Raw genomic sequence first — 27,030 nt, forward strand, 5'->3', positions numbered from 1 at the left:
TAGCTTTGACCTTTTTGGTTTTTGCATGTGTGCTGGCCACAGCAGAGGAGGGTAGTGCAACTGCATCAGGGCCCAGAGCCCACAGAAATCCAGGTTTCAGCTAGCTGAATGAGGGAAGCTGTAGGGAAGCAGTAGGGGCTGAACTGGAAGCCCCATTTCATTCCTCACATCAGAGTTTAGGACAACTCCACTACAACTACTGTTTCCCTTGTGGCCCTTGGCCAACTCTGCTCCTTCTGGAGCTCCAAGAACTTCAGTGGCCCGCACACAGAGACGGGACGACAGTTGCCATGCAGTCTCTTCTTTATTTGGAGGAAGCTTTAGACATTCTTCACTCTCCAATCCCTAGGCCTGGAGAGAGGAGTAAAAATTCACTTTTCAGAGGAGGAAGCAGAGGAAAATGCGGGCAGAGCTGACAGAGGCTGCTGCTTCTTCTTCCCATCAGAACAATTACCCCAGTTTAGAAAGCAGGAGAAAGTTGCATCCATCACCTACAGATGCTCCAGTTCACATCTCCAGCCTGGCAGCTGGACTGAAGACCTCTACCTTTGCATGCTAACTCTTAAGCATATTCTTCAAATAATATTTACTGTTTTGCATTGCCTTATGCCATTGCTCCAGTGTCTCTCTCAGTCAACCTCACAACCAGGTAATTCTAAGCAATAGCCTGAAGTTTCCTAACACCAACAGCAAGTCATCGCAGCAGCTAAACATGATCTTTAGTCATACTATCAAATACTACAATATACTGTGCCTATTTATACTGCTATTATTAATCTATCACATGTCCAACATATTTAGACAACAGTTGATCCTAAGCCGCAAAGTGCCAGTCTTGACTATGAATATGCATCTAAGTCCRAGGTCATTCCGACCAGCAGTGAAGACTGTGACACACCTTCTTAATAGCAGCTAAAAGCCTATATTGTGCCAAGACCTGGACTCAAAACTATGAATCTCCATTCATCTGCAGCTCAGAAACACATGTATGTGAGATTTCAGTTCATGCCTATTCCTAGTTTAGACATATCCTCCCTTTACATACAATGGGACAATACATTACATTCTGGAGACAAACTGTTCTTTGTACACGTCTCTGCCATTCAAAACCCAACAGAATCAATACCTGTAAGAGTTAGATATTCCCATTAGGCTCAAGAAGAGTAAGGTATTATTTGTCCGTGACAAACAGAACCTAAATTTATAAATTTATGAATCAAGTAGGGAATTTTCATAAGCATTTTAGACATGAGAAGACATGAAAAGCTGTCCCTCTTCAAACAAAACTTCTGCCACAAGTAGGCTCTGGAATGAGGAAGAAATTCAGCTCTAAAATTCTCTGCCAGTGACACAAAACAGTTTGGAACCACTCACTAATGAAAAATATAACCATGTTCCTACAACCACATCTATGAAGACAAATAAGTATACTCACGAGAAGGAAATTAGAAGTATTTTTAATAGCTGGGCTATTAAACTACTGAAGGATTAATACCCTGTCAAACGTGTTTCTTCAGAAGGATCAAACCTAGGAATAATTAAAACCACCACTGTAAGTATCTCAATGGAAAATGGATTTGGACATGTGCAACTATGAGGGATGTGTAAATCCTCATGCATAAACATATTTATGTCCATACTTGGTGCTGAAGGAAAACTCTGAATATAACTTTGCTATTCAGATATCCCATGAGCAGCTGCCAATTCCTGATTGTACTTCAAATCCTAGTCTTGAATACAACTGTTGGGATTCAAATTCATGCAGCATTACTTGTCTGGGAGTCTAATTAAAGATACAGACCTGCCAGAAATGTGGGGAGAGCAATACTGGTTCAGTTGTGCATGACACAGCATGGTGATTGAGCATCACTCATGTTTATTCATATAAAATGCTTAGCAAGTCACCAGTCATCTTTCTAGTCTTCTGTCCAATCCCATTTCAAATATCCCATATGAAAGTTTGTTTTTCACATATGAAAGTTTGGAAGTAATATTAAACTTGCCCCTTCTCTCTCCTCCTTCTTCATTTCCATCTGAGTCTCGTCTTTCAGCTTCTCTTTTTGCATTTTCTTTTCAGTGCAGACATCTTTTTCCTCCTTACATGCAATACATGCTCCCTCTCCCCTCTTCTTGAGCCACCTATTCTGTCAGGAAAAAAAAAAAAAAGTGACTGCTTATGTATCTGATTATGTGAAAGTTACTTTTTAATGGAATAATCTCCCACATTTGTTGAAGAAAATTGCAAACTTTCATCAAATATGAGATCTCAGATGCTCTGCCTTAGGACATTAAACACCAAGTAGCAAAAATGCCTTAGATTCCAAGTACAGAATCACCACCCCTTTGGCCAGCCCTTGTCTCCTGCTCTTCCCATAGCACTCTCATTATAAAGTTTCTTTACTCTCCCTTCCGAATAACTTATAACTAACTTTTTTCCCTTCGGCCACCTTTCCACTTACCTTACTGCTTCCTATCCTGATCTAAGGAAATCTATTTACTCCTCTTACAGATGCTGCTAAACTCTACATCTCATTCCAAAGTATTCTCTCTGCTGGGACTGATACTGGAAGAAATTAGCCAACTAACCTTTTCAAGAGATGGACTTCAAATGAGGAGGCAAGATATATTTTGCAGTGTAAAAACTTGAAAGAGTATCAGTTCTGAGGCAATAGCAGACCACTTCCATCAACATACAGCAGTAGCCTTTAGGAATGCTACACGGCCCAGCCCAAACAGTGTTAACAAGTCTGCCTTCTGTTCCTGCCATCTCTACCTCTTGGAATGGAAAATATAACATACAGGAGGAGGTTATGATTTCTGTTACCATGCTGCACAAGAGCCCCAGTCATGAACGAGACTTTATTTGTACGGCTCTATACATAGAAAAAAAGACAGTCAGTGCTCCAAGGAATTTGCAGTCTAAGATAAGAGACAACATATGGAAACTACAAGGGAAACAAGGAGATAATATTGGCCAACATGACAAGTAGTAATCATACAGTTGTGATGAAGCTTTTTGTAGACACCACTGTAAGAATTCATATCAGAACAACCCAAAAATGACTAGGAAAATAAACAGGTTGATCCAAAAAAATATAATTCATAGCAATTAAGAAGTAAAATGTAAAAGTCAATAGAAACTTTGACTGCAATGTGATTTTTAAAAAATAAAACGTTTCTTTTTCATATGGACTGTGGCAGACATAAAGCTTTTTTGCACAAACCAGCTAACAGAGAACAACAACAAAATACATCTGAAGGAAAAACTGGGTTCTCTATAAGGTGTGATGAAAATAAGAGTTCAGCCAATCAGTATTAATTGACTGTAAATTGTACTTGCAAAAACAAAATGCAATAAAGTCTAACAAAACGTGAATATTATGTACTGATGAAAGAAATAAGTGACAGCGATCAAGACACATGACAATGAAGAGGAAATGTTTAGAACTAGGAAACTTTTTCTCCCCAATAAAGTTAAGTTTAAACAAATTTCAGTAACAAGTCCTCATATTTAACCACTTTGATAATGATATTAATATTGCAAATGCCTCTGTAGAAACAGAGATGCAAAAGGTTAGGGTTTTTTTAATTAATTTATCTGCTCATAAAGGAGAACGGCTTCAGAAAGACATGTGATGATCAGAGACACCATCTTTCCCGACTTGGCGAGCCAGTTACCAAATATAGGGCAARGGCCCCAAGACATATACCATGACCCTCAGAGCCATGGGGAGAAGATGCCCCCTGAGTACTGACAATGGCTCCTAGAGGTCCTGTTGCTCCCCTGAAGGATGCAAGCGAGAGCGGCCATGCAGCTGGGTCCCAGGGAGACTAGAAATGTTGGCTTCAGCATCTCCTTCTGTTCCCCAAAGCCAGGAATTCTAGTTCCCTCCCAGTCCTTGTGCCAGAACAGCCCTGCCATTGGCACAACCCAAATCTGAGCTTGCATTTGACTAGATGGGATGACTCATGCTAAGTTTACCAGGAAAAGAACCTAAATGACTCCTCAAGAATGCCTTTCCAGTACACAGGAGGACATTAACACTATCCAACACCAGGCACATCATTTACTCTTCTCATCTCCTTCCAAAGCCAAAGGGAAGGAAGGAAGCAACACCAGATATTAAATTTAGAAAGAAACTTAACTGAAGTGCTTTGAAGCAACCTCTGGCAGCTTTTCTCTCCATTGTCTATGCAACAAGAATGGCAAACCAGAAGGCATGTACCAATATTCTCCCTCCTCTTTCCTCCACCCTTTTTATAGCCCCTGGGAACCTCTCTCCTCCCACTCCTTACAGTTCCCTTCTGTGCTTTGCTGTGGATGACTCAATCTGTCACCTGAGCAACTGAAGCTGAGGAGAGGGGAAGAGAAGAGAGATCTAGTCCACTTCATATGCCATTGGCCACAGCACTACATCCTGACCCTGGTATGTGTGATGGCTACGGTGGCAGTCTTGGGAAATTAACCTCACAGTTCAGCAAGCTGGCTGAGTTAGGTGCCTTGAGTCRGATATAAACGCCTTACAAGTTGCTGGGTATTAGCAGCCACCTTACAGTTCTGTTAAAGCACAAACAAAATAACCTAAAGCTCAAGAGTTTCAAACAAGTAGACATTTAGCTCATATGCAAGCCAAATTCACATTCACCAAGCAGGCACCTTTGCTACACTTTCATTCCAGTCCTAATTGAACTTAAAAATACAAAGTAACTGGCAATTAATCTCAAAAATCAAAATGTCCCCCTATAGAAGTTTCAGCTGATTATGATGCATCTTTCTCCCTTGATCTTTTTGTTGTGTGTTTTAGAATTCAGAAAAGTAACCAGAACAAAAGCATCTAGCAATGACCTTTCTAGGTGTGCTTGACTATTTGTGCTTTGCTTTCTTTTTAGCTCAACTGTCTGTCTCTTGGTATTTCTACAATATCTGGTAAAATGAGACTGTAGTAATATGTGGTGCCTCTCAGTGCTACTGCAATATAAAAAAAAAAAAAAATCTTTTCAAGATATCCATCAGAGATTTCTTTTCTAATATTGTTTTACGAAAAAAAAAATCCTTTTAGAAAAATAGCATTCTTCTAACATTTTATGAAAGAAAAAAAAGCTTTTAGAAAAATAGCATTCTGCTAACGACATTTTGTGGTCCTATAGTATAAGGAACACTAGTGGTTGCCCTCCCCAGATGGTTTACGATCCAAATGATTGTAATTGACTACTTGCTGCCCTGCTGATTACAGGAGGGTCAACTGTGCAGTTGTTCCTGCACTTGAGCTAAGTATTACTTTGAACATACAGGATGGAACCTTCTGCATTGATGCTTTAGAGAAGTTAGGACCAGTCTTGTCGAAGAAAATGAATCAGGGACTGCAGGCTTAAGTGACTGTAGCTGCTATGGCAATTCAGTCTGCTTGCTTGCTTGGTTGCTTGTTATTTCATTTAAACTTCTGAAGTAGAAAGACAGTTAGTCAGAGGTTCCAACAACATCAAAGGTTAATGATGAAGTACTGAAAAGTGATTTGACCTTTTACATTTCATATCAATGCAAGTTTCATTCAAATGAACTTACTCCAGCTTATCAAATCTGTCTTCAGCAGCTGTGTGCTTGCTAAGTCTGTCTCCTACACTGTATTTATAGCATTTTTTATTTAGCTTTTTGGACTATGTTTATTTCTGTTGAGCATAAAATTGTAAACAACGGGAGTTCAAGCTTGACAGAACCTGACTACAAAAGCTAGATCATTTTTGTTTGCTTTGTTTTGTAATCTTCCCTCAAGAGATACTTACTTGCACTTGAAGCTATCCAGTAGAACAGCCAGAGTGAATATCACTGGAGCAGAGCACACCAGTCTGGAATCCATAGCTTACTGAATTCAGTGTGCAGCTTTAATTAATGAAGTCTGGAGTGCTGTGAATAGATAGAAGATTTCATCAATTCATTTGGAATAAAATTATCAGGATTTCTTAACGTATCTGGAAGTTTCAAAAGCATCTGCTGAAACAATGCAACACACCTAAGATATAAATAATTGTGCTGGGGAACATTCAGTTCATGGGTCAAGTATATTCACTGATGCCTCTTCAAAGGCTTTTTCTGACTAAGGGCTTCAGCAGTGATGCAAATCAGGTGGTTTTATGCACAGCATTCAGAAAGAGAAGGGAGGCTCTAGAGAAGGACAAGGCATAAGGCCAAACATCCTTAGTGTGACTCATGGATTTCAATGGCATTACAGCAGGATGAAAATAGACCACATTTACCGTATTAGGTCACCATGCTAATATCATTAATCCTGTGTCAGTGAAAGATTGCTCCCTACCATTCTCACATACTTCACATCAGAGATTTATCATTAAACCATGCAAAAAGGCTATCTACCTTTGTGCCTATCTCCTTTTCTCAGTAAAACTTGCTGAAGTACTCCTAGAAAAGACCATCTTATAAAGGGGAAAAYGCGACAAAAATAGTATTATCATTTTTCTAAGCCCCAAAGAAATTTCTTATGGGTTTTGGAGTAAACTATCTTATACATGCCTAGCATAGTTTTATTGGGAAAACTGAGTCCAACCTGCTCATTTCAGGGCTATATTCAGAAAAAACACCACCAGCCAAAGGAAAGGTCTGAAACATGGCATTGCTCACTTCAGCTAAAGCCGAGATGAGCAGATTTCTAGTTATTGCCATTTATTTTGCTCTTTACACAGTGAATATAAAAAGGAGCCACATGGCCATAGTGGGATCAAAATAACTTAGGAATGCAACATCTCATAGCCAGCTCTATAAAAACACTTCTGCTTTGGCAGTTTTCAAGGCCAGATACCAGCAAAAAGTGCAGTAGCAACAACCTCACACTCACAGAAATTCTGAGGCCACCCAACACTTAGAAAAAAATGGTATAGTTTATATTTTACTTTTGATTTGTGACCTTGATGGGGACCATTACCTTTCTCCAAAGCAAGTGCGAGGTTTCAAGGATTGTAACTGTTTCAATACATCAGCAGAAAAGAATCATTCCCCCAGTCTGTTCAGAGCAAACACCCTCCCCATTGCAGAGCTGCCATCTAATCACCTCCCCACTCCCTGATCGCCTCTTGACATCCAGCCCCTTGTTTCCCATTCAGGAGGCTCCACTGCTTCCCAGTGTCCTAGAATCATTCAGCTCCACATAACTCCAGAACCGTAACACAACTCTGCCGACAGGCACAGCTTCATCCATGCTGGAAATAGCTAGAGGCAGCAGGTACTCTGGAAYCACATTTCTGCAGGCAGAAAACTAGATGGAAATGGTGGCCATGTTATTTTGTTTCAGTCCCAGTAACAAATACTGAAACAGTAGTAATTTTGACTTAGGGACAATTTATAAGCTCTCAGGCTTTCACTGCATTTTCAGAAGAGAGATTAAAACCAACAACCAACTCCATACTGCCAAACTGCAATAGACAGAATTATGAGATCTGGTAGCAGTTAAGATAGTGAGGCTCAGAAATGATTTGAAGGTACTACTCAAACTAACTGATTAGATCAATTCTCATTTGAAAATTTGGCAGAAAACCATTTCCTGAAAATGTGTACTTAAATTACTCTACATCATTGTGAAATCATCATCACCATTTGTTGTATATGACCCAAAGCCTTAAAAACACGTGCTAAAAGGAGGAGGTTATCTTAAACTGACTTATCAGACGATCAAAGATTTGGGGGAGGAGCACTGATTTATAACAGATATTATTTGATGTACTGACAAGTACAGTCAGGATGACTTTTCAGTCTTCTTGATCTGTACATCCTATGTACAGTAAATTTCAGCCTCCTGACAACACTCACTTTTCTTGGTTACCTTTCAGAGTCATGTTAGCAGTTTTAAGTAGACCCTTCTGGGATCTGCTGATCACTGACTAAAAATCACCATTACAGGATGCCAGTTAAGGGTGTCAGACTGTTTTAGGGCAGACACAGTAATTTATTCATTTGACTTATAGCCATCATAAACAAAAAGCAATCACTTCTTTGCTTCATTTAGAATGACAATTTTTCATTAAGCAGAAATGCCTAGTGATACATCTGTTTTTAAGCACACTACCAAAGTTGTGAGATAATAACGAAAAATGGACATGTTGCATTTCCATAAAAAAAAAAACATAAAATTTACATTTCAGATTTAATTCCCATGGGTTACATCAGCTGGTGTGGCAGCTTAAATTCATGCAGGACAGAAGGGGGTAAGTAGAGGTGATGTTAGGTCAGTTTTCTTCTTGCCCAATCCTGGATCTGGTCCACTTCAGTATTTTTCAGAAGTTAGAGTGGCCTAACTATATTTCAGATATTTGTGAAATAACAAAACATGGAATACTTTGTCACAGCAGAAAGATGCAGTTATCTCTGGAACCAAACTCAAGAGCTGGCGGTGCAGTATATTGTCAACATTATAGAGAACTGAGATAATCAGAATGCAATTATTCAGATTAGAATATCGCTAAAAATAATACATAGTATATATAAAATACATATAAACTTACAAATTATGCCCTGCGACTGTTTCTGTCTGCCAATATCTCTAATTTAAGCTCTTCTGAGACAAAGAATATGACCAAGGCAAGACCTACTGATAAAAATATTTCATTTTTAAGATGCATTAAACCTTTTGCATCCATATTTTTAGTGACCTAATACTAGATTATGGTTTAAATAATAACTCCAGGATAATTTGAATTAAGCAGGAAAAATAAGGGTTAAAGCTACTATAAAAATGAGATAAATAGTTATCGATATGCATGTATTGTTCATACAGCTAGGCTGCTAATGGGAAATTCTACTTGAGTACATTCTAGCTAGATAGACATAGATATAGTTTTTTTTATTATTTTTATTTTTTTTAACTCCCAATACCTTCTGTAACCTCAGTCTGTAGGGTAACTCAGAATAAACTCTGCAAATAGTGGATTTACATCAGCTGGTATAATAAGAGCACAATCAGGCATGTGATGTTCACAGTTCTATAGGCTGGAAGCCTGTATACTCAGCAGGATAGACTGGAGTAACAGAAGACCTACAATTTATGAAGCATGTAAGTACCTAAAGTAAGACATAAATAGAACTGGGATACACAAAATTCTGAACTTTAACTCAAAAGATTCCATTCACTTACCACCTGAACTTAAAAAGCCTCTCTCTTTTTCTGCTTTAAGCGCTGAATTCCCCTTCTGCGCTTGGCAGAGTGGGCACCAAGCTGGCAGGACCAGACCCCGAAAGCCTGTGCTTCGCTGTTCAGCTCTCCTGAAATCCCAGCCCGGGGGAAGCCTCGGAACATGCCAACACACACAGGATCCTGCCATCTGCAAAATGCAGTTTAGGCTGCTTACATTCTTGAAGCAGCACCCATAACTTACCCATAATTTGTGGTCCAGCTGGTAAGGGTATTAACCTGGGAGGGTGGATCTTGGATGGGGTTTGCATTTTATCTAGTAAATAATGAATGAAAGAAATATAAAGACAACGAACTCCATGAAGCAGGAAACAGCGTATAATTTCCTCCTTCTGGGTAAGCGTYCTGGGCACTAGGCACTAACTTCACAATGTTTTATTTCATTCTGATATCTTTAATCTCCAATTATTTTCTGCACAAGTGGTCAAAAATATGGCATCTCTCTTGTAAGAGCCTATTTTCTTTATCAAATCAAGGTATAAATCTGTGGCTGACCACTATGAGGTTTGGATTTAAAGGAAGTAAGTGGAGCACTCTCATCAACCAGAGACAGGAATAAAGTCACCTGTTCTGAGCCTGGCAATAAAAAATTGCATAGGACCATGATGCTGTAGATCTGTAAACTTTGTTCATTCACCAAGTACTTTTAAACCCCACAACTGCTTTATTATAATTCCATTTCAACCAGATTTTTTTTATCCAGGTCAAAATCTGTCAGACACTGAGAAAACTACAAATTCTGAGTTTGATTATTACATAAAAAGAAAGAAAGAAAAGTGAATGTTGCCAGTATCCCAAGTGTTTCAGAATCTCTCTTACCAGCCAGGTGATAGATAAATCAGTTCTCTTCTTTCTCCATCTCTGAAAAATGGATAACATCTTCAAAGTAAAAAATATCTGAGTTTCAGGACAAAGTTTTATAAGGAATTTAGGGACAGATTTTTAAACTTGCTTAGTGTTTACAGATGTCTCTAGCTTTTTGAAATTCCATTTTTTAAAAATATGTAATGTAAATATGTTTAAATAATACTAAAAATTTGACTTTTAGGGAGACTTAGGGTAAAAGTACATTGTCATTGCGCTAAATAGAATTTTCACATATATGACTTTTTTTTTTTTTTTTTTTTTTTTTAAGATGAAGTGACTGAAAATTCTTTAGCTTGCTGAGTAAAACACATGGGTCTAAATCTTTAAATCCAAATGGATGCTTAGCAACTGATCTCTGGGATGGGAGGCAGACCAAGCTCTTCTGAAGGAAAATAAGGCATATAAGGCAACTTACTGAAGTCCTCTGGAGAAAACTGTACTGAGCAGTTTTGTCTACCCTAAAAAGTAAGCATTTAATTCTGCACTTTTACTGTTTTTTTTATGTAGCATAATTTCTAAAACTTCTGGAGAATGCTTAATACAGAACAGCTAGTTGGAGTAAATATTCCAACTAAAGAAGCACATACCTCAGGTCTGCCATTTGATCATGTATCCTTGATAGAAACCATTTGTGCACAATAAAAATGGCTAAAAGGAAAAAACAATAAACTTTATGGTTTTAGCTTATCAGTGTCTTGACTTAACAAGCACTTTCATTTTTCAGCTACTGCAAACATTAAACAAGAACCACGAAATCACTCTGGGAAGTATCACAGTTACATCTCCACTGTTTTCATGTATGCTGTCAGCTCTTATGCTTAAGAATGCCAGTGATCTTTTCATTCATCGTTTTCATCCTTTTGGCCACAGTCTGATCTATTCTACACTGTAAACCAAGTTACAATATACATAGTGTATTTGAGACCAGATGCTCATCTCCATCTTATCTTCTAAACAGTACAACTAACCTATCAGACAATGGTCTTTTGTAACTCATTGAATTATATCAGGAATAGCACCATTAAAATTAATGAACACCCATCAGCATAAAATGGAATTGAGAGACCTGAACCTGAAGTTCTAGAAAGCACACTAACATGCATAATAAATAATCAATTTTCCAATAGCATGGATTGTCTTTTTTTTTTTTTTTTTTAATGAAGGTGCATTACTACTTCCAAGAGCTCATATCTGCTTTCTTTCCCCACCATACAAAATATATTTGGCCATTCTTCCTGATCCCTCATTTATGTCTGGAACTCATTTCTACTTTAGGTTTTAACTTTACACCACAAACTGGTCTAAAATTCTAGAATTTCATGACTGAGTTATATAATTGGGAAGAGAAATGACTATTAACCTCTGTATTTATCCCATGTGTCTGTACCTGACTCTGGAACAAGATGCCCTGCAGAATCCAACTGTTCTTCCTTTCATAATCAAAAAGCACAGAAGTCTCTGGCCACTCTAGTGGAGTCTATCTGGGTTAAGAAAAAGACCAGGTGCCAGTGATGAATGCTCTGGTGCTGTTACAGAAATAACAGACTCTGAACAGCTAAAACAACCTTGATCTGGAAAATAAACATTTAATGTTCCCTTTATGTCTTATAAAACTAAGCAGTCCCCAAAGCATATTAGTCTGCATTTACAAACACAGTGTGCAATGCTTTTTTTCAATTATAAGCACTTGCTGAGGGGTCTATTCTGTACATGTACTGTGTTCAGAATTCCCACAGAAGCCATCACTGTGCACCTTTTCTCCTGACCGCTTCTGGAGTATGTGTACCAGCATATACACTTATAATGGTAAGCTTACATTAATTTCAACAACATTAACAGCAATAAGCAGCAAAAAGGAAAATCTACATTCTTAATTTGCAGTTCACTGTAATTCTAAGAAAAGGTACTCAAACATTAAGTCAAGTTTCAGCAGCATGTCACTCAAATCATTTATCCTGGAACATGTTCTGTAAACTGAGGCTTTAATAAATATTTTAAATCTTTCTTTCTCACTTCCTTTTGCTAGTTTCACCTTTTTCTCTCCCCCCACCCCTTGCTTCAAATAAGATGTCAACTGTCAACTACTATAAATTTTTTCTCAGCATAGCAAATGGAATATAGAATACACTGCTTTAGCTAAAAAAAATAAATCTCTCCTGGAAAAGCTGGAACAACTGCAAACGCATCCTGGCAAGGCCTTACTTCCCAGGGCATAGAATTTCCTTCTTCTACACATAAACACATAAAGCCCTACTAAACTAGCCAGTCTTTGGCAGATTTGAACTCAAGGTAAATAGTTTGAATCTTCATTATGAAGAGTGCATTTCTAATCAGACTTTCAAAAATTCTTCAGAGCAAGGATAATTTGTAAGCATTTGGAAATACACTACTAAATGGTAGGCTTTACTAGAAAAAAAATAATTAACACTAATTTATTTCAGGAAGTATCTATATATTTACATATTTAACTTAAGGATTATAATTATGGGACGTATTGTTCTATATGTTGAGAAAAAAAACAGATACCCTTTTCTATTCCTCATTGGCACATAATACTTACAGTACCTGCAGACTTTGAATTCTTCTCTTTTAAAGAAAGTTCTGTCATAAAACCTGCAGAATTCTGCAGATTTATCAGTATAATAAACACAGCTCAGCAGCTTTTTAAAAATGCTARAACATATTAAGACTGAAACAAAGTAGCAGTAGTTATAGCTACCATAGTTATAGAAATATGTTTTTTGCAAACATGTACCACACTGACAACAGTAGACAATATTCAGAACTCTTCCTATTTACACTAGTTGGGGGCTGAAAGTTAAAAAAAGGCTCTACCAATGCATACCCAGTGAATTTGCTGGCAAAGACTACAGTTGGACATCTCCATTTTTCTAAGACTGAATTACCTATCTCTTAGTGATCAAGATAAGCCAACTAAGCTTCCAGTACTGACTCTGACTGTGTAACATGGCCCTCGAATCGTGCAAGTCCACAGCAATCAGTAGCAGTTGGATGCATTAACTGACGCCTAAATTTGTTCTAAGTAGGCATTTGTTATATTTTTGACAGAATTTGTTAGATTATCATAATTGAACTTGTAATATGACTCTAGTGATGGTGCTTGACCCTTCTGGCCTGTTGGGGTGGGCGGGGGAAGGGGATGGAGGGAGTCAAGGCATCAGGGTATGGTGACGTTGTACAACGCACTGCTGCAAAGCTCCCTCAGAACGATGATCCACTCAGACTAATTTCCCTTACCGCCCAAGGTTTAGAATTGGTGTGGTGTGTCCCTCCAGCACTATGCTAAAGGACAGACATGATGCACAGAAGTGGAGAACCGGCTGGGTAAGAGAACGCAGACGTGCAACGTTACCGTAGCATACCAGTCCAGAGCACCTTACGCCAATTTTCTTCTACACTGAGAATATACTTCCAGTTAAACAAAATGCAAACATACACACACTCACACAAAGACATGTTAAAAGGAACAAATAGCTGATACTTGATCGTAAAATTATTCTCAGCACTTTTTCTGAAGCATTAATGTTTACTATGGTTCATACAAAGAGCTAAAAGGGCTCTTCACTTGACTGCTGTAAGAGCTCCCTCTGCTGTTACAAAGGGCTACCAGAAAACGTGCTCCATTAACACCGCATCTTTTTCATCTTCAAGCGGTGAATTTTCAAACACTCCATCCTGTGAGGTGATAATCGAGATGATCTCCTGAGATAACTTTTCATGTTTATTTTCTGCACATGCATCTGCTATCTTCTTCCAGCCTTCTACTCTACAGACTGTATCATTTAGAATCATCTGTTCCAATGTATCTGAGAAAGAAAAAAGAACATAAAAAGATCAAGCTTTTGGCCTGATCAGTGTTTTTACTATTCATATTAAGCACAGTGCACAAATCACTGTTTTTCTAGCTAGACTCTAAATCCTAAGATTAAAGACTAAGAGAGAGGAAAAAAAAAGATCAAACTAAAGACCCATAAGAAAAACAGTGTTTCTTTTAATTAAAAAGATTAAAGGCCAAAACCTCTGATTGCACTCAAAATCTCTTCTGAAACCCTTAAGAGCAATAGAATGACAGGGCAGTAGCAGACACTGAAGTTAAGGGCAGTTTACTGAAGCAAGACACAATAAACACAATAGACGCAAATAACTATCACCAGATAAAGAAAACCTAATTTTCAGAACTATTAGCCAAGAAAAATGCTTAAATCTAAAGATACATCCAGGCAGATACATATTAGCCTGTCTGCAGAGTAGTCTCAGGAGTTGGTGTCCACACAGCTTGTTGCAGCTCTCTGCCTTTGGTTTGAGTTCATGTTGCCTAGAGAGCTTCTGTCTCTGCGTCTGGCAGCATGAGCCCCTCTGAGGACTTACAACCCTTACAACAAAATAGAACTTTGGTTATTTTTTGTGTCCTAAGCAGTATGTGCTGAGGTTGCAGGCTGGCCAAGAACCAGCCTACAGAGGCTCTACTAGAAGCAAGCAAACTGCCTGCACAGCTATTTTGGCAGCAGCACTGCCCCAAGGAGGGCTCTATGCGACAGCAGACTGAATCTGTGTGGGGAAGAGCAAGCAGGAGGTACCCTGAAATTTGATGCAAGTAACCCTCACCTCTGTGGGAACTCCAAAAGATGTGAGAACGTACGATTTGATTCACTGTGAAGGAAAAGGTTTTATTCAGATTCCATTATAAACCCAGAGCACCACATCCCAAGTAATTTATAGGCTGAACTGGGATTCGAATTAAAATTTCTAACATAGGAAATGACTATCATCTCTCCTTATTTATTTTTTGCCTCTTGATACAAAGCTGGTTTGTTATTTCCCAGTTGGACTGAGAACTATGGTATTTTTCAAACCTCACAATAAAAGTTTGCAATTAACATTTTGCTGTGCTTACTTTTTTTGCTCATTTCCTCCAACAGCTGAAAGCCATGCTTTTTGTGATCAGTTGAAATAAGAGAGAGTACTGTAGACCCCACAGATGAAAGTGGTGGGTTTCTAAACCACTCTTGACTGAGAGAACAAATTAATTCAGTGGTAGGACAGTTTTCCAGTAGAAATAAGTAATCATCTAAAAATCAGATACCAAGATTATTAGGTATTTGCATATGGTCACCTCCCCCCTTCTTCACCATAAATGAACAAAACAATCTGTACTCTGCTCTCCCCAAACAGTGGAAAAGCTAGTGTGAGATCAAAATCTAATCTTCTTTCACTGGAAAAAAATGTATTTTAGAAATCTCATAAAATAAGGAGATTAACAAATACCAGAAAAGAACTAAACACCAAAAAACTTCCCTTAAATTTATTTGAAATAGGGTATGGAAATAAAAGAAGAATAGAAAACTATAACTTAACTGAACAATAGTCTAAGCAAAAACACGTATAGAAGAAATAGGGATACAGTCAGAAGGCAGCTAAGTAAAACAGAACATAGAAACAAACACAGGGCAAAACTGATGTGGGAATAAACTGCAACGCATCCACAAAAAAAAGGCTTTTTTTGCAGTTAGTCTGCTTATGCAGAGACAGCACATCCCAAAGCAACGAAAGACCAAGTTCCTTCTTCAAAGGATTGCCCCTTTCTAGGAGTACCGCAAACCATAACCAAACCTGTATTCTGACAAAGTTCATGAATTAATGCTTTATCACAAGAGGGAGAGAACTCAGGAGGTGGAAACCTTGGAAATAAATATTATTCCTTAAACTTTTAAATGATCTTGAAATTGCAGGCTTGCTACAGTTCAGCTATGACAAAYGTGGTCAACCTTAAACGTGACTCTTCTGGAGAACCAAACCAAAAATGTAATATACTGGTGTCAAAAGAAATGGTATTTTATGGTATTTCAGAGACATAAGTTGCATCACAAGAAAAAAAAAAAAAAAGAACTACTTTCATATCAAATGTAATTTGTCAATTTTTATGTTACTTGGTTGAGAGACCACGTGGAAACCAAGACCAAAAATTCCTAGCAGGGCTCAAATGTTATAGTCTGCCTTACTGTCATCTTTCCTGAGATCTGTTTCTGCAATCCCTTCACCTTATTTATTTATTTGAACTTAAGTAAGATTAATGTAATGCTATCGGTATCTGCAGACTTTGCACCGATATAACATTCTGAAGAGCTCATCTGACACACTGAAGTGTCTCTTTTTCCCTTTTAGTAATGATTTGATTAATGAATTCATGATTGCATTAGAGAGGGCCAAATTAACCTTTGGTTTTGGAACTGTAGCTCTGAGAATTCCCACAAGCTGCCTCCTCCTCCTCCTCCTGGGGTCCTTGGCAAATTGTGGAGATTTTCAAGCACGCCTATCAGACGAAATTCCTTATTTCACATGCACTATGCAGCTTCCATTCTTAAAAACATGCGTGTATTGACATTATGATAAAATACATGGGGATATTTTAATGGAGCACTTGGGGGTCTTGTTAAACTTAATGACAAGAAGGCTGGATATCTGTATTCACTTCAAATGCCTTCTATACAAGTGTCGTCCAAAATGTCACTGTTAAACCTGAAATAAATACATGGTGGAACAATCATGAAAGACATTGAGTGCCTTATTATTTACCTAAAGAAAAAGGCTTGAGTTGCCGAATATAATCCACTGCTGTATAAATTTGGCCCTGCTTATATAGGCACAGAGCAACTTTTTTGTGTATACCAGACTGGTCATACACAATCTGAGCCAAAGCCAGGCATTTTGACAAGCTGCTWGGTTCCACTTTCCCATAGTCATAAATCACATCTCCTAACGCCTCAGAAAACATCAGCCTGAAGAAGACAAGGTAATAAAATAAACCAGCATTAATGATATGCTTCATAACTTTGGAATATTTCAGAATGAGCTCACACACAGCTGAATTGTGTATATGGGCGTGTATTTGCATGTATAAGTATTAGACTATACCCCTTCGGCTCCTCTGCACTTCTGTCCCTCTTACAGCCCTAACTCTATTTTTGAGAAAGTAGTCTCTTCCTTCCCTTCTTTGATTTCTCAGCTGCAGCAGAGAGTGCTCTGACAGCAGTGAAGGCAGGAGGCTCCGATGGGACATTTCTTTCAGTGCTAACCTCAGTGCCAGTCCACTGCAGCCAGGAGGAACAACTGCAGCCGTTCAGTATTGCTGCACACAGGATATTCAAGGAACTAAGCTGCTGCTTACTAACAATGCATTTAATACTATGTTTCAGGGTGATGACATAACTAGCTAGCTCTAATTACTTTATGATGATGATTTCAGCATGCTGCGAGAGCATGCTGTAATGGTTCTTTCACATGCGTAGGACAGGTTATGGGTTAGGACTGAAACAAAGGTGATATTTAGATCCTGACACAAGGCAGTTTAGAATCTGAATTCAAAACCAAAATATGGGCTAACCTTTGAGAATACTGTCGCTCTTTTCAGATGGTTTTCAGCAGAGGGGCAACAATTACAGCTAATCCAATACCAGACTGTTCTGGTGGGATTTTCACCATTTCAGACAAATCTACACTGTACTAGAAAAACATATCTCTGACAGCTTCTTCAAAAACAAAAATGTAGAAACAGACCCTGTTCTAAAAATTCAAATATGATTGTATCCTATTTCTGTAAACGAAATATATAGGTCAAGGGCTGGTATAGGTTTTACAGATTAAAAATGTTTTCAGTGTAACTGTGTTCAAAACTGTGGATCTGGCACTGACAGCAACAATAAAATGAAAGAAATTAGTCTTCCACTAATTATAATTTTTTCATCCACAGAAGGGTGTGAAAATCTTATTTTTGTATAGTTTTTAACTACAATGCAAGAGAAAAGAAGCTTGAACAAAACCGGAGTCTGCAATGCTGTAACAAAGGCTGACAGCAACCAAAACAAAACGTATTCTGCAGAGGTAGTTGTTGGTATTGCTCATTTGGCTATGCTCATAGTGAATTTAAGATTTAACAGTGGATTTAATAACAGAATCAAAAGAGAAATCCATTAATATATTTCTGGTTGTGTTTTGTTTGAGGGATTTTAATTTCAAGGAAAGGGAGAAAAGGCAAAGCCTCATGACTTGGGGAGGAAAGGGGGATGGCATAACCCCCTTGTTTATCTCAGTGCAGAAAAAACACCTACCTTTGCTGTGTAACCCAGTGCATTACTGTATTCAATTGTTTTTCAGACAATGCACATTTGACTGCATCCAGAGTCATGGCTGAATTTTGAGGCAATCCAGCCGCAGTACTTGAGCTTATGAGAGTGTCAAAATACTTCAGTAAAAGGATATTTCTTCCTTGAAGACAACCAACAGCTAGAGAGACAAAGAGAAAAGTCATTGGTTGAACACTCAAAAAAGTAGCTTTCACCATTTAAGACTTCTTAAGTTTTAATCTTTGTTTGCAGATACCCATTAAAACCTTTGACAACATTCTTACTAAATCTGTTGTGAGGTTGAGTCATCTCAGGTGCTATGTTAATCACTCCAAATTAAGGTTGCTCAAAACTGAAGGCAGAGGGTTCATGACAACACTTTAGCATTGACAGGTAATGGGAAAGTCTCACAGAGATGTGTGCATCTTTAAAACATTTTTCTAGTGAGAATGTAGAGAATTACTGGGATGGCCTACTTATCTCTTTGGAAATAAAACACCTTCTGTTAAGGTTACAGAAAGCTCTCTGTAAACAATCAGAAAATGATGTCAGCTCTATGGTTATTAATAAAGATTAGTTTAACTTAGAGAGTCCTTGTTTTTGCCATTTTATTATTACTATTTATTATTTCTACTGCAATAGCGCAAATTAGGGTCACATCCCATTCTACAGAGATATGGGCTGTGATCCAAAGCATTTACAATGTAATGTTCGAACCCTACAAAATGTAATGTGCTTGCTTACTTTCAGGGTTATGGTAGCATAAGTTATAGGTGTATCAGTAAGATTCTCATGTAGTTGAAGCTAAGYGCATAAGCACATTTTTGCCAGATCACAACTTGCCACAGATTCATAATCTGATTTGTAATTCAGATCTCAAATATTAGCTTATCACAGTTCTTCTCTCAGTTATTGCTTTGAACTTGAACAAAAGCCAATAAAACATGCACAGAAAAAAAGTTGATCTTGCAAAGTTTAGCCATGCCCCTATGGCTCATTCCAGAGGAAGAACAAAATATTCAGCTGCTTCAGCCTCTGTCCTCACCAATATCACTATCTTTTACATTTCCAAATGCAAACCAAAAAATTGACAGGAGGATTAAACTATAAAAGATGACTTTGCATTTATCTGGGGTATTTAAAAATCCTGATTACTTTTTATAAACCTAAAACTGATATAGATTTCAGAAACTGATTTTAATGAAGCTAATTAATTTTAATGAAGCTAATATTGCTCTATGGTTCAAGAAGCTAGGCTGTCTGAAGAGGCCATGTTAACACACAGAACAGTAAGGACTGGAATTTCAAAACAGTGGGTGCACTTTTGTCCTTGTATATTGCACATAATTTATCAGTAGAAATAAAGCAGGTTCTAGAATTACTGTAGGAACAGCTTTATACTGACTACATCTGATCTGCACTAAACAAAGGGGGTAACAGAAAATTATACTTCTGCAAACCCTGAACTCCAAAATGATTGAAAAGGCTCTGACCGTAACATAAGGAAGTCTATTAGCTGGTCATATCTTCATCAGCCAAATTAGTTCTGAAAGCTGTACACTACTGTTTATGTTCCATTCTTTCCCTTAACCCATCACCTACCCCAATACCTTACCAACAGCAAGAAAAGCAGTGGCTGAGAGTCAGCTATGCCCTGCTTTGCACCTCTTTGTCAAATGTTAAGGACATTCCCTAAGGAGAAGAAAAGCCCTATAGCTTTACTTATCTTCAGTTAGAATGTTAAGTGTAAACTTCAAACCCACATAAACAATTCTCATTTGATAAAGACCAAATTCCTAACCACTGAAATGACTAAACTGATACCAACTAAACCCCTCTAATAAGCAACCCAGTTATGTATTCCCAGTCGAAATTCTCACGTTCAAATTTCCTCAGAGTTTCCTCATTAAGGAGAATTCCTCTAGAAGAGTTTGCTGCAGAAGTTGCTGCAGCATCATACTGACCACTTGAAAGTAATTCACTGAACCTAGAAAGAGAAAGGAAAAAAAATAAGGAACATGATCTTTTACAGGAATACTAAATAAATACACAACATATGTAAAAAGGTTGGCTGATGGGATAGTGATCTAGTCAAGAAGCTCAAACACTAAAAATACTGCAAAATGCTGTGATAAAGATGTACCAGATTTAAATGTATCTATTTTAAAGCTTTGTAAGAAGCAGCAGCTTTGTTTCCCCACGCATCTGATTACCTTTCTTCTGCCTCACTACCTAGTACTCTGGATGGTGGCCATAATGAGAACTGGAAGGGAATTATCAATGGGGAAATCTTACCAAAAAAGAGAGTCACAAAAAGTATTTAGAAGAAGAAAAGAAATGGATGATGCTGAAAGAAATGGTGTTGGCTGAGGATAGGAGAGGAAAGCAAAACAGAAAGCAATCCAGACTGTAATATTCAAGGCCACATGAGTTAACTGAGTAAGGCAACAGAAATTTGTCCTGTGCCTGCCTAGAATTTGTTGGCTATATTCCTTAAGAACTCACTGAGCACAAAGGACAYGACACTTTCTCAAGCTACTATTAAAGTTGATGCTTCCATGCAAAAATCACATGATGTAGGGCAAAGTAGGGACACAATCTTGCTTCAAATAACTCAATTAAGAAAAGACAAATGACACCATTTCTTCCAACGACAACCAAATAATAGTGATAGCAGCCACTGAATGCCATCACCCCGGGTATGTCGCTATTGCCTGTGTCACCCAATGGCCAGTATCTTAGACTTTCTCTCAGCAGGCTGACCCATTTCACTCCAAGTATCAATCTGCAGAAAAAAGCTGCTTGTTTCAGAACTGGAAACAGAAATCAACTTATATTTCATTATGTGTCTTGTAAAACTCTGTGATTTGGGAGGCACTAATATAACTCATCAGTGGCCAAGAACAGGATAGAGCTGTTTCTTTTTAATGGTTTCTGTGTCCAATTCTGGGCTCCCCAGTACAAGACAGACATGGCACTACGGGAGGGAGTCCAGTGGAGGGCTACAAAGATGATTAGGGGACTGGAGCATCTCTCTTATGAGGAAAGGCTGAGAGAGCTGGGCCTGTTTAGCCTGGAGAAGAGAAGGCTGAGAGGGGATCTCATCAATGTGTACAAATATCTGAAGGGAGGGTGTTGAGAGGATGGGACCAGACTCTTTTCAGTGGTGCCCAGTGACAGGACAAGAGGCAACAGTCACAAACTGAAACACAGACACTTCCATCTGAACATGAGGAAATACTTTTTCACTGTGAGGGTGACAGAGCACTGGAACAGGCTGCCCAGAGAGGTTGTGGAGTCTCCTTCTCTGGAGATATTCAAAACGCGCCTGGATGCAATCCTGTGTAATGTGCTCTAGGTGACCCTGCTTGAGCAGGGGGGTTGGACTAGATGATCTCCAGAGGTCCCTTCCAACCTCAACTATTCTGTGATTCTGAGATTCTGTTAAATAGCAGGCTATATCAAATGAGYTGATGAGCATACTCTGAATTTTTAGTATCAAAGGATTATGTATTAGCAATGAGATCTAGGCACCTAGAAGTAAACAACTGCATTACTGGGATTTTCAAAAATATCCAATGCCCAATTTGCATCATGTATCTGTACAGTTTCGAAAATCCTGTAAGTTGTATGTTTTCACCTGTAGATAGAAAATATATTTAAAAAAACCTTGTCAGCATTTACACCACAAGGAAGCAAACAAGTCAGAAACATCTCAACAGCTGGTCTTTCAATTTTGGTCACAGAAAAAGGGCCAAAGAAGAGCCTCTGAGTTTGGACCTAGGTGCAAAGTAGAACAGTGTGCAGAAATTAATGATGTACTATTTGCTTCACTTTTTAAGTGGATAAACAACCGACAATGTGCAAGGCTGCAACTCCAGCAAACACCAAAAGGGTCATAAAAAGCAGAAAAACCTGATGTGTCCTGGAATGACTGCATTCAATATGCTACATTAACTGTAATGTAAACTGCTAATACAGAGCACTATGCAACCATAATCTTTTTACCTTTCAAAGTATTCAAGCAAATCTTCAGCCACTTTACTATGGACATCAAGAGCTGAAATATAAAACATGTTAGGATAACCACATTATTACCTCAATGAGCTAATTATAGTTAAAATTGCTTAAATAAAATAAAATAAATAAGAAAACATATAATTAAGACATATACTTTATACTGAGGGTATTTTCTTGTATTTTTAAAAAACAAACAATCTCCCTAAGAGGATGTTTGTTTAGGACACACCTTTCACCACATCAGTTAAAATTTAAGACAGTTTTACCACCAGTGCCCTCAATCAAAGTTGCCAGAGACAGAAATAAAAGACACCACCCTAAAGACCAAACTTTTTGTCCACTACAGCTGATTATCTAGACTCATATTCTCATTTTTGATAATACTGTCATTTAATTTTTAATGATTTTACCTCTTTCATCATTTTTATTTTCCACAATCTGAGAGAGGAGATCTTGCAGGGTGATAGTCTTGGCTGATTTTGCACAGGCAGAAATAACATTTGCAACTAACAAAATTCTAGTATATCTATGGATAAAGAGGAAAACAGGTATGTGATCAGTACAGTTACATCAGCCAAGAAATATTCACATAACAGTATCAAGAATATCTGCATTAAAAATTGATTCATGTACTCAGTTTAATACACCAGACAAAAAGAAAGGCTATGTGACATTGGGAACATATCTAAAGTAAAAATGAGAATATATTGCAGATATGCACTTGTACCTGAGCTTCAGCTTTTCTCTTTCTGCTTCAGCTGTATCTCGTAAGGCCAGTAAGCACAGGAGTTCTTGTTCTAACTCCATCTTTTTCTTCCAAGGGATGTATTTTATTTCCCTTTCTTTTTTCAATTCTAGCATCTTTCTGTCTAGCTGAGCAAGGTGTTTAGAAAGAGCATCCAAGTTGAGTGATTCTTCTATACTGAGACCTGTGGGAGAAGAAAATGCCTTTCACAAGTTCCTGACTGCTCTGTTGTGAGTCTCTTCCCGGTCTTTCTTTTGAGATACAGTCCTACTATATCCCTTTTGGACCACCTCAAGTCGCAAGATGCAAGAGAGAGAGAATATCATTAGATCCCTCCGTATTTTGTCCTCTTTCTTTCCTAACAATTCCTTATATCTGATTTGCTTTTCTGACTGCTGTCGAGTGCTGAGCTGACATTCAGTCTCATAAGGTTCTCCTGCATTTCTTTACATTTGGCTCTCATCCTTGCCATCCTGAATACCCCAGTACCATCAGCAAAGATGACATGCTTTTCTAGATCATTTATTGGCATGCTAAATAGTATAGATCCCCTGCCTCCATTAGGAAAACTGACCTCTTACTCATACTCTCCATTACCTATCTTTTAAATATTTATTTATTGAGGCAAAGACTTTCCCTCTTACCCTATGGCTGCCTGATTTCCTCCAAAGACTTTCCTGAAGCCTTTTGAAAATTCAAGATTGTATCACTTATGTAATCCTATCCTTCGAAAGAACTCTAACGGATGTGCAGAGCAGGACTTCCCTTAACAAAGGCCATATTCACTCTTCGCAAACAAACTGTATTTATCTGGGCATCTACTTATTCTGTATTTCTTCCCAGTTTTCTTAGTTTGCCCTGTTTGGATCTTAGTCTTAGAGATCTGTAGTTCTMTGAAATCTCTCCTGGAGTCCTTATTTGAAATGGGCATCACATTTGCCATCTTTCAGTCCTCCTTTAAGACTAGCAAAATATTAGATTTACCTGGGATGGGCTTAGCAGAATTTACTGTTTTCCCTGGGGTGTCAAAGTTTTTAGAGGGTACCTTTCTTACGTTTTGAATTCTCAGTATCAGATTTTGAATTTTTGCAGAATTCTTCTCAATAGCCTTTATCCTGAAAAAGGAAATACTTCCTGGAGTTTGGTTTTTTTTTTTCCCCCCTCCATTTTTACACATCAGACTGCAAGAACATCAGGACCAAAAATTGTTGAACTGGGCTTGCTGTTGTACCATTCTGCTGTTCTCAGTAAAGCCTCTCCTCCACTTTGCTACATTATTCTATTTGAAACTGCATATGGCAAGGTAACTGTCTATTTTGAGAAGCCTATCACATAAATGCAGCTATATAACAATACTTCCTAAATATAAGACTGTAAACTGAGGAAAGTAAAGTAATCCGTTCTCTGGTTTGTATTTCTCAACCTAATACAATGTATATTAGCAACGAACATTCACTTCAGGGCTATACTCTTTTCACAAGTGGAGAGAATCTGCATGTTTAACTCACAAGCAAAGCCTCCACTAACTTTAACTGAAGTTTGACCGCACTGGGATCTGATGAGCAGAAGTCTAAAAGCACACTTTAGCAATGGTTTACACAATCATTGGGAGCTTCCATACAAAAAAATAAGAGAACCATTTAGAAAAATACAAGTGTGAGAAACCAGCAACAACTAAATTATTTTACATCTCAAGTAAAACAATACATTTTGCTCTAAACATTATTAGAGATAACTTACTTGTCTTCAAACTCCACTGCTCTTTTCCTGTAGTATAACAGAATTGTGGGCTCAGATGCCAGAACTTTTAATCTCCTGTGAAGAAAAAATGCATTCTTTCAGCCATTCTTGATTGTGGCAATAAATGTCTCGTACTCCTGCTTGATTGAAATCAGGATGTTCTTGTATGCAGTAACATACTCTATTATCTGTAAATGTATTTTTGGATGCAATATTTATACTGAGATAATTAACAGAAAAAAAAACTTTCTGGAACTTTCTAAAGAGCACGATAGATTTACAGTAAAATAACAATGCAAAAATAGCACTTCTTAGATCAAGCTCCATAGCGCTGCTCTAATAAAAAAGAAGCCCCCAAAACAAATAAATAATATTATTTAAGTTGATGAAAATACAGAAAAGCTTTACATGGTGAAAGACAGGCCCCAAACGTCCTTCAGATTCATAACCACAAATGTTATTAAAACTAAGGCAATCATCATTTATTTAGACAGCTGCAGATACCATTTTCATGTAACAGAAGATATTTTCTCCAGACAGGCACTAACTCTCCATAACACTTATAGGTGTGGAAAACCAAAGTAGCAAGGGCTGTGCATTTTAACAGCTTAAAATATCAGCCCAACTCAAGATTTAAAAGCCCACCTGGCAGCCCTTATTCCTAGCTATCTGAAAAATTAGCTGTGCAGGAAATCTCCCCCCTCTCTCCCCCCCACCACTTTTTTTCCTTCCCGCCTTGTCATCTCCCATCTCTGTGGCTGAAAAAGGCAGAGAGAATCTGACAGGCAAGAGCGGGCATCCTTCAAAAGCTTCACCAACAATTTTTCACCTGAACTGAAGGGCAGTTAATATTAGTACAGGGGATATGGTGTTTATGTCATGATCTTTTTAGTTAAGTGGGAATAGGTTTTCCCCTGTTTTTGGACAACTTTATAATGTTTTATCATTTCAAAACTGCCATAAAATTAACACAGGTGGTTATCGAGCACAAATCCTACTATAATATAATTTCTGCTGGTATGAAGTCATCATTATGGCTCCTATTTGACTGCAGCATACGCAGGGGACATGCATGAAAAATGGTTCAGAATCTATGGCACACCAAGCCCTGATCCCTGTAACAATGCAAACAGGCCACAGTCAGTCTGACCGCTTATATCCTTTTTCCCAGAAGAAAAAGCATCATCAAAGCACTCCTTATTTGTTAGTCTTGCCCACCGCTCATTTACCTGGAAAATACTTGTTACCTTGTCAAATGCATTTCTGTATATAATGTAATACTGCTCAGGTGGTCCTTGCTCAGTACAACCCACTTTCTCAATTTCGGTCAATATGTATCTTTGTACGCTCTCCAGAAATCTCGTCTTTCTCAAAAACAATTGGAGGCAAGACAGAGCGTTTATCTCCTCCAGGGCTATGGTTTGGCATAGCTGCCTAGGACCTTCTTTGCTTACAGAAAGCGTACACCTCTTCCCTCCTTTGTTCAATAGGTGCCCAAAATCAAAACCTGGAATAAAAACTGAAATTGTTGCAATAGCATCAGCTAATACTCATGTATTCAAGTTTCAGCCCTTTCTCTAAAATAGTAAACTCACAAACAATAAAACATCTCCTAATTAGCCATTTCCAAATTAATGTAAATCTCAATGCTGTTCTGTTCCTAACTTACCCATAGCCTTCCCAATTCTAAAGGTATTTACTCTTAAAACCCAGATACACTTGGCCTTGATCTTGGGGAATCTACAGCTGGCACGTGGCTGTGGGAGCAGGCAAAGCTTTAAGCTGCCTCCACAGCCCGAACCTAGGGGAACGCCCCGATTCGTGGGCCTTTCCGCTGCAGCGCAGCCCCGCGGAGGCAGAGCCAGCCTGAAGAAAACCACCTCCCGGAAAAGCAAGGCAGGGCGGAAGGCCACCGCGAAGGGCAGGCAGCGTGTGCGCAACGCACCTCTGCGAAGACAAGCCTGGCCTGCGCACCTACGCGCACGTACACGCGTACATATATAGGCAGATACAGGAGGACACAGGACAGAACGAAGACGGCCACCGTGGCGCTATCTACCCGACCGCCCCCAACCGCCGCCCGCGGCCGTTGGTGGCTACCGGCGCGCGAGGCGGGGCAGCATGCGGAAGAGCCAGCCCCGGTGCATTGTGGGCAACGCAGTTCCCCTCCCACCTACGTCCGGCTTCCGACTACGACTCCCATGAGGCGCCTCGAGCGGAGGGCGGGAACTACACCTCCCAGCAGGCCTCGGCAGGGCCCGGGGCGGCGGTGCGCGTCGGGAGCCGTAGTCGCGGCGCAGCGCGCCGCCCCTCGTCTGCCGAG

At 38.7% G+C, this 27,030-nt stretch overlaps 1 protein-coding gene across 17 annotated transcripts; it reads right to left on the reverse strand.

The window, feature by feature from the left end:
* Positions 1-1,441: 1,441 nt before the first annotated feature.
* Positions 1,442-26,943, reverse strand: CLHC1 (clathrin heavy chain linker domain containing 1). 17 transcript variants are annotated; one of them, XM_026074371.1, is made up of 14 exons: positions 26,653-26,787; positions 25,955-26,226; positions 24,708-24,782; positions 23,952-24,082; positions 22,950-23,151; positions 22,633-22,748; positions 22,211-22,262; positions 20,083-20,189; positions 18,188-18,362; positions 11,449-13,888; positions 10,649-10,709; positions 7,062-10,055; positions 5,782-5,902; positions 1,442-2,144 (listed from the first exon to the last, which is right to left on the reverse strand). In XM_026074371.1, the coding sequence occupies exons 2-10, from the start codon at positions 25,966-25,968 to the stop codon at positions 13,861-13,863; spliced, it is 900 nt and encodes a 299-aa protein (XP_025930156.1). In that variant the 5' UTR covers positions 25,969-26,226; positions 26,653-26,787; the 3' UTR covers positions 1,442-2,144; positions 5,782-5,902; positions 7,062-10,055; positions 10,649-10,709; positions 11,449-13,860. The 17 variants fall into 17 exon arrangements, with proteins under 17 accessions (XP_025930156.1, XP_025930158.1, XP_025930159.1 ...); XM_026074373.1 differs by having other exon boundaries at positions 7,062-9,324; positions 10,014-10,055; positions 10,649-13,888; XM_026074374.1 differs by having other exon boundaries at positions 7,062-9,324; positions 10,014-10,073; positions 10,649-13,888.
* Between the last annotated feature and the right edge of the window lie 87 nt (positions 26,944-27,030).

This window comes from Apteryx rowi, unplaced genomic scaffold (genome assembly GCF_003343035.1).
Source record: "Apteryx rowi isolate R43461 unplaced genomic scaffold, aptRow1 scaffold_387, whole genome shotgun sequence".
Taxonomy (NCBI): Eukaryota; Metazoa; Chordata; class Aves; order Apterygiformes; family Apterygidae; genus Apteryx; species Apteryx rowi.